This window comes from Peromyscus maniculatus, chromosome 2 (assembly GCF_049852395.1).
Source record: "Peromyscus maniculatus bairdii isolate BWxNUB_F1_BW_parent chromosome 2, HU_Pman_BW_mat_3.1, whole genome shotgun sequence".
Classification (NCBI taxonomy): domain Eukaryota; kingdom Metazoa; phylum Chordata; class Mammalia; order Rodentia; family Cricetidae; genus Peromyscus; species Peromyscus maniculatus.
This window is the reverse complement of record NC_134853.1, coordinates 137470021-137476550: the sequence shown is the minus strand read 5'-3', so window position 1 is coordinate 137476550 and position 6530 is coordinate 137470021. Positions and strand designations below refer to the sequence as shown.

General features: G+C 45.8%; 1 protein-coding gene across 2 annotated transcripts in view; it reads left to right on the top strand.

Moving 5' to 3' along the window:
* The window catches only part of Szt2 (SZT2 subunit of KICSTOR complex), a 46626-nt gene that overhangs the window by 1291 nt on the left and 38805 nt on the right, over positions 1-6530 (top strand). For both annotated transcript variants that reach the window (XM_015987600.3, XM_042271746.2), the window contains exons 2-4: positions 2205-2330; positions 2983-3156; positions 3407-3577. In XM_015987600.3, the coding sequence (XP_015843086.3) occupies positions 2205-2330; positions 2983-3156; positions 3407-3577 (471 nt within the window). The remainder of the gene's footprint in view (positions 1-2204; positions 2331-2982; positions 3157-3406; positions 3578-6530) is intronic.

Here is a 6530-nt window from a genome sequence, read left to right as displayed (position 1 = left end):
ATGCTAGGTGTTTCAGAAGAACAAATGAGGATGTTTAAGGTTTAGTGGGGCATTTAACCTTCCTCTATAAGGGGTTAGGTGGAGCTCAGGAAATGTAAGTTCTCTGAGTATCTAATACAGGTACAGTCCTCATGAAATAGTCACTCTTGTTATCCCTGTTCACAAATGAGAAACCTCGCAGAGTCAGCTGTGGTCCAAGGTGCTCTTAACACTCGAATGCCTGCTTTTACTGTAGTGGTGGGCGAGGGGACTGAGACCTTGAGGCCATGCTACAAGTTCAGGTTTATAATGGCAAGAGGCTTCCCATAGGAGGGAGGGAGGTATCCACGTTATTTTGTGGGAAGACAGCATATGGTTTGTCTTAGAAAAGGCTCGGAGAATAATTTAGCCCTTAATCTCAAACCCAGAAAAAAGGAAGCACAGTGCCTGGAAGCAGATAGTCAGCTTGGCATAAATGGTATGTAGGCCTCGATGACTATTCTAAACAGTGACAGCCTTCCTCCGGCGTTGTTCTTCCTCCCATTTAATTGCAATATCCCCACAGAGATATTGTTATCTAGATAATACAGTAAAGAGATTGAAGCCTGGAAAACTTTTCAGTCGCCTGCATGATCACATGCATAGCATGTAATAGAATACTTCAGAATCCAGGTCTCTGATTCCCAAAGCCTGCTTTGTCTTGTTTATTGGACTACTTCAAAAGTTAGGCACCATCAGACTCAAGGGAGGTTGGTATTGAGGTCTTGAAGTTCCATATGAATGTGAATGCTATGAAACATAACTAATTAAAAAAATTCTCAAACAGTAATATGGAAAAATCCCCAGGGGAGCTAGTTAAAATGTAGATTCTTGGTATCTGTCAGCTCTTAATTCAGCTGGTCTCTGATGGTACCCAGGCATCAAATGTGCATTTTAATAAACAACTCAGGTGATTCTGGTGCAGCTGGGGGGCTTGAATCCCACTTTGAAAAACATTCCAGCTGCTTAAATTCTATTAAGCCAGCCTTCTGGTTCTGATAAAGTACATCTTGAATGTCTGACAACTTAGGAGATTTTGGAAATGTTTGAATCAAAGGATCACAGATAAAGGGGAATTTTCCCAGAAAGCTAGGCAAACATGTCTGGTTTTAGATGGATTCTGTAAGAACTGACAGATGAAAGCAGACTTCAGTTTGGCTTTGGAGAAATCAGTCATTCCAAAGAGCGTTGAAAGCAAGAGAAAGGTAAAGCAGTGGAAGCTGTACATTGTGAAACTGAGTGCTCAGATGCAGTGATGCAGTGGCCGGTCTCTGCCCTCCATCTGGGCCATCTCCTGTAGAGAGCTCTGCTGGACCTTCGTCATCCCATCCTCCCAAGACCCTGGACAGGATCAGGCTACTTTGTTTCTTGCTGTCATAAAACCACATTCTTACCCGTTAGCATGCTTATTCAGTGTGTAATGATACAATAACTAGGGTGATTATTCCGTTTTTGTGAATGATAGGTAAGTTGGTCTGCTGGGAGTACGGGGCGGGAGTGGGGGGGAATCAGAAAGGCTGCTTGCTGACCAAAAAGTCAAGCCTATTAAGTAAGATTTACCACTTTGACAAAATGATAGGTTTCTTCCTGTGAGAGTACAGCTCTTTTCCAGGTAGAAAATTTGCTTTGTATGGTAGAAAAATAAGGATGCTGTTGAACTGACCACCCCAAAGGCTCAGGGGAAAGAAACTAAAGCATTGACAGTTGATAGGCATGTGAGTGGAGAGTGTGACCCACAGGAACTTGATATGAGATAACACCTAGGAGGCTTCATGTGCTCAGCAATCTTAAACATACTCAGTGAAGGTTTCTTTAGTGTCGGCTGTGGGTAAGACCGAGACGGTTACTGACAAAGTGTTCATGTAGCAGATTGGATACTGACTGGGTCTCGTGAATCAGTGTGCCAAGCACAGGGGCACACAAACAGAACAAAGCCTCTCTCCTACCTTTGGGAGCTTATGGTTTATAAGAGAAAGACGTAAGCGTTTGTGGAAACACACTGCAAGAAGCTAAGTTTCCTGCATCTGTGTGGGGTCTGTTGGGAGCACACTCCTCATGACAGCAAGGATAGACGTCACCTCTGCTGCCGTTCCTCTTACTGTGCGGGCTCCTGGGCAAGCTGCTTGCATGGGATGTGTATATACTGGGAACTCAGTGTCCTCTTGGTCTCCTGTCTCTCTCATTAGGTAGAAGAAGCTGGCCAGGTGTTTCTGTTAATGAAAAAAGATTATCGAATCTCCCGAAATGTTCGCCTGGCTTGGTTCCTTAATCATCTGCATCAGACTGTTCAGGCCACACCCCAAGAATTCCTGGTATGTCCTAGTGACAGGTGGGAGGTGAGGGCATGGCCCAGAAGGATCTCTTTTTTTTTTTTTTCCCCTAGAGCTCTAAGGCTGGGAGGGGTGGTGGCTTTACCTGCAAAGTGCTTCCTTACAGAAAATGTGTTCATACTTTTTCTAGCTAGTGAGGCAGAGGATCTGTGGTTGGTTTATTGAAAGTGGAGCCAGTGGAGGGTCATTTTGGATATAGGAGGCAGGTCTAGGGAGCACTTCATATCGAGGATCCCCTTGGACTGCATAGCAGTACTGTAGGTTGCTGTTAGGATTGTGTTCGGTTTACAGATGAGGACACTGATGTTAAAGAGGTTGAGTACTTTTTCTGTAGCCTCACAGCTACAACGTGGCCAAACTGGGAGTCAGAGAAGAAAGGGAACTCTTCTTAACCTTCTTTTTTTTTAGGATGTCTATGTCTGAGTGTGTGTCACATGTGTGTGTGCGAAGTGTACGTCACATGTGTGTAAGTGCCTGTAGAGACCAGCAGAGGGCATCGGATGCCCTGGAACTGGAGTTACAGGTGGTTGTGAGCCACCTGACGTGGGGTCCTCTTTGAGGGCACAAGTTTTCTTAGTCACTGAACTGTCATGTCTCCTGCCCACGACCCCTTCTTTCTCCTCTATCTTGTCAGCTTCAGTCTGAGCAGGAACTGGAAGTCCTCAGTGTTTTGCCCCCTGGATGGCAGCCAGATGAGCCAGTGGTCCCAAGGCCCTTCCTTCTTGTCCCTTCCACACGGGTCACCTTCCTGGCCTGGCAGTATCGTTTTGTTATTGAGCTGGACCTCAGCCCATCCACTGGCATTGTGGTAAGTGGTTAGAGAGGAACAGTAACGAAGATGGAATGGGAATGAGAAGCAGGGAGAGCTGGAAATGAAAACAACCTCAGCCTTATGGGAAAAGACAAGCCTGTGAATGCATGGTGGGTGTTCAGAAACAGCCTACTCCGTGTTCATAAGAATGGGGTCCTGCTGGTCCCGGAAGCCTGCTTGTTTCTATATTCCGCTTAGAGCTGCTTTGGACACTCTTGTGAGATCTCTCTCTCTTCACTGCCCTTAGGATGACTCTACGGGGGAGATCTTGTTTGATGAAGTTTTCCACGCTCTGTCCCGTTGTCTGGGCGGGCTGCTTCGGCCCTTCCGAGTGCCTGGATCCTGTATTGACTTCCAGCCTGAGATCTATGTAACAATCCAGGCCTATTCGTCCATTATTGGCCTGCAATCCCACCAGGTAGTGTATCTTTTCTCCACGCTTGTACCTGCAGACTCAATCTCTGATATAACCTGTTGAGACAAAGCCCTTTTCCTGTCTCCACTGTTTGTACCCAGGCACCAGGTCTGTAGTTTTTCGGTCCCTCTCCGCATCCTTCTTATTACACTTAGTGTGTCTGTGTGTCTGTGTGTCCGTGTGTCTCTGTCTGTGTGACTACACCTTGTTGGTGAAAGTCAGAGGACAGCCTATGGGAGTCAGCTCTCTCCTTCTACAAGCATGGAACTCAGGTCATCAGACTTGGTGGCAAGTGTCTACCTGCTGAGCCACCTCGCTCTCTGTCTCCCCCACCCCCGTGGCAGAGTCCCGTGTCGCTCAGGCTAACTTTGAGTTTGCTGTGTAGCCGAAGATGGCCTTGAACTTCTGATTACTGCTTCCATTTCTCCAATGCTGGGGCTTGGAGGGTGTGGGCCACCCAGGGCTTCACGCATGCTCAAAGGAACTCTATCGATGGGGCTTCCGCCCCAGCCTCTGCCGGCTTCCTGAACGTGCATCGTATTTACTCCTGCACGTCTCCCCTTGGTTGGTTGCTCAGGTCGTAGAAGAGCTTTCCTCTGGTTAGTTGGCATTGGTTAGTTAGACACATACTTCTCTACCCATCCTGTAAACATCTTGGTGTCTGGCCCTTGACTGTTTTCTTTGCTCTCACCCCCCCACACACACACACACCTGGTGAGGACCCCAACCCTCACCTCCCCCACCGACTCCTTTAGTTCTGTGAAATGGTTTCTGTTGTGCTGACTCCTGTGAGGAGCCCAGGACACAATCTTTTAGGATACTTTCGCAAATTCGGAGCTGTTACAAGCCCCAGAAACATAATTCATTTTAACGACAGAAAAGAGTTCTTTTCTGAGGGCCCCGTGCGCAGTCAGGTGTCAGGCAGGCTGACTGCACAAGTCATGGAACAGTTTCCGATAGCAGAGCAGCCTATCAGAAAGCACTCCTTCTGGAAAATGTCCAGCTCTGTTACTGAAATACTTGTTTTGGGCTTAGATAAGCATTGGCCCAGTTTCCCCTCGTCTGCTCTTTACCACCCGCAGCTCCCAGAAACCATTCCTCATGGCTATAGTGTCACCCTCAGCAGTCAGATTTTTCTTTGCGCGTCAGATGCCAAGAACAGCACCTAAAGGTCTGAAGTGTTTAGAGAACAGTTGGCACTTGCCAGGTCTCAAGGCAGGACTGCCAGCCCTCTGCCCGAGTTTCAGGTGTCTCCTAGCACTAACATTAACTGGTGCTTGTAGGTTGTATCTCCCGACGGAGGCCTGGCTTTGCAGACTCCCATAGCCATCAGGAAGAGCATGGCTGTTAGGTCATCATTCACATACTATTCCTCTTGACTGGAGCCTGAGCCACACCATGTCTAGGCTAAGTCCGGGGGGCTCAGATAAACCAGATACTGTCTGTCCTGATGGAGCAGTTAAGAGCTTAGGAGGGAGACATATTAAAGCAGATAATTTCAACTGAGTATGATAAGGGCACTGATAGGTTTTGACATAGATACTGTGAGAACATCAGTAGGGAACATCCAACAAAGCCCAGTTTTTTAGACAAAGGCACCTTGAAACTGAGCCTTTTTTTTTTTTTTTTTTTTTTGACAGGATCTTGCTAAATAAACCTGGCTGGCCTGGCACTCTTATTTTCTGCTTCAGCTTTCCAAATGCTAAGATTACAGACATGTACCATCATACCTGGCTCGTGTGTGTGTGTGTGTGTGTGTGTGTGTGTGTGTGTGTGTGTGTGTGTGTACACTAAGAATTGAACCTATGGCCTCATGCACGCTGAATAAATGCTCTACCCTTGAATTATATCTCCAGTTCTCTATTTATTCTTTGTATTTTGTAATAGGATCTGACTAGATTTTCCATGCTTTGAAGTCACTGTATACCTTTGACCTTAAGTGCGATCCTTCTGCCTCAGTCTTCCAAATAGCTGGGACTGTAAGCCTGTACCACAAGTCCTGGAGCATGAACTGAGGCATGAGGAAAAAAAATAATCATCTGAAGAAGGGGTAGTGGGCTTTTCAGTCAGAGGGACCATGGTTAGAACGATTAAGCCATAGGTAGAAGGGAACCACAAAAGTTCTGATTTGTACAAAGGGAAAAGTCACTTGTTTGTGGCCAGTATAGAAGATAGATTAGGGGAGAGCCTTCAAGAGAAGAACAGGCTGTGAAGATAATTGAAGTGTGGGAAAGAGGGCGAGGCCCAGACATGGACAGCAACTATGGGCAAAGAGGATTTTTCTCTCTGTAGTTGCTGCAAACAGCATCCTACTCCAAAAGAAAAAACAGTAAGGGCCAGTGAGGTGACTCTGCTTAAATGATGCTTGCCACCATGCCTGAAGACCTTTGATCCCCAGGACCCACAGGCTAGGAGAGGACCAGCTTCTGCAAACCACCCCCACCCTCCCCACTCCCCTTGCAAAAAAAGTTAAATACATAAACTTAAAAAAAAAAAAAAAAACTTTTCAAAAAAGTTAAATCACATTTTTAATATATGTCCACTGAAGGAGATTTGAACGCTACCTTAAAATATAAAGAAATAACAAAACCTACCCATAATGTGATACTCAAAAGGTATTATTAATGTTTCTTTGTAGTCTTTGCAGTTTCTTTGTAGTCTAACTGGGTTAATCCTCCCTTACCATATCTCTTCATCCAAAAGAGGAGGAAAAGCCGTCATGTACCTTCCAAATAGATGGCTCGTGTCCTGTGTTTTTATAATAAGAACATTGTCCCATGTCAAAAAAAAATTAGGATTTTTAATGACAACTTTATTTACTTATTTTTGGTAGGGTATCTTTTGAGCAAGATCTTAGCCCAAGGTGGCACAACATATAGTTGTACTCAACATGTAGCCCAGGCTGGGCTCAAACTCTTGATCATCTTGCCTTGTCTTCCTGCTGGGATTATAGGTG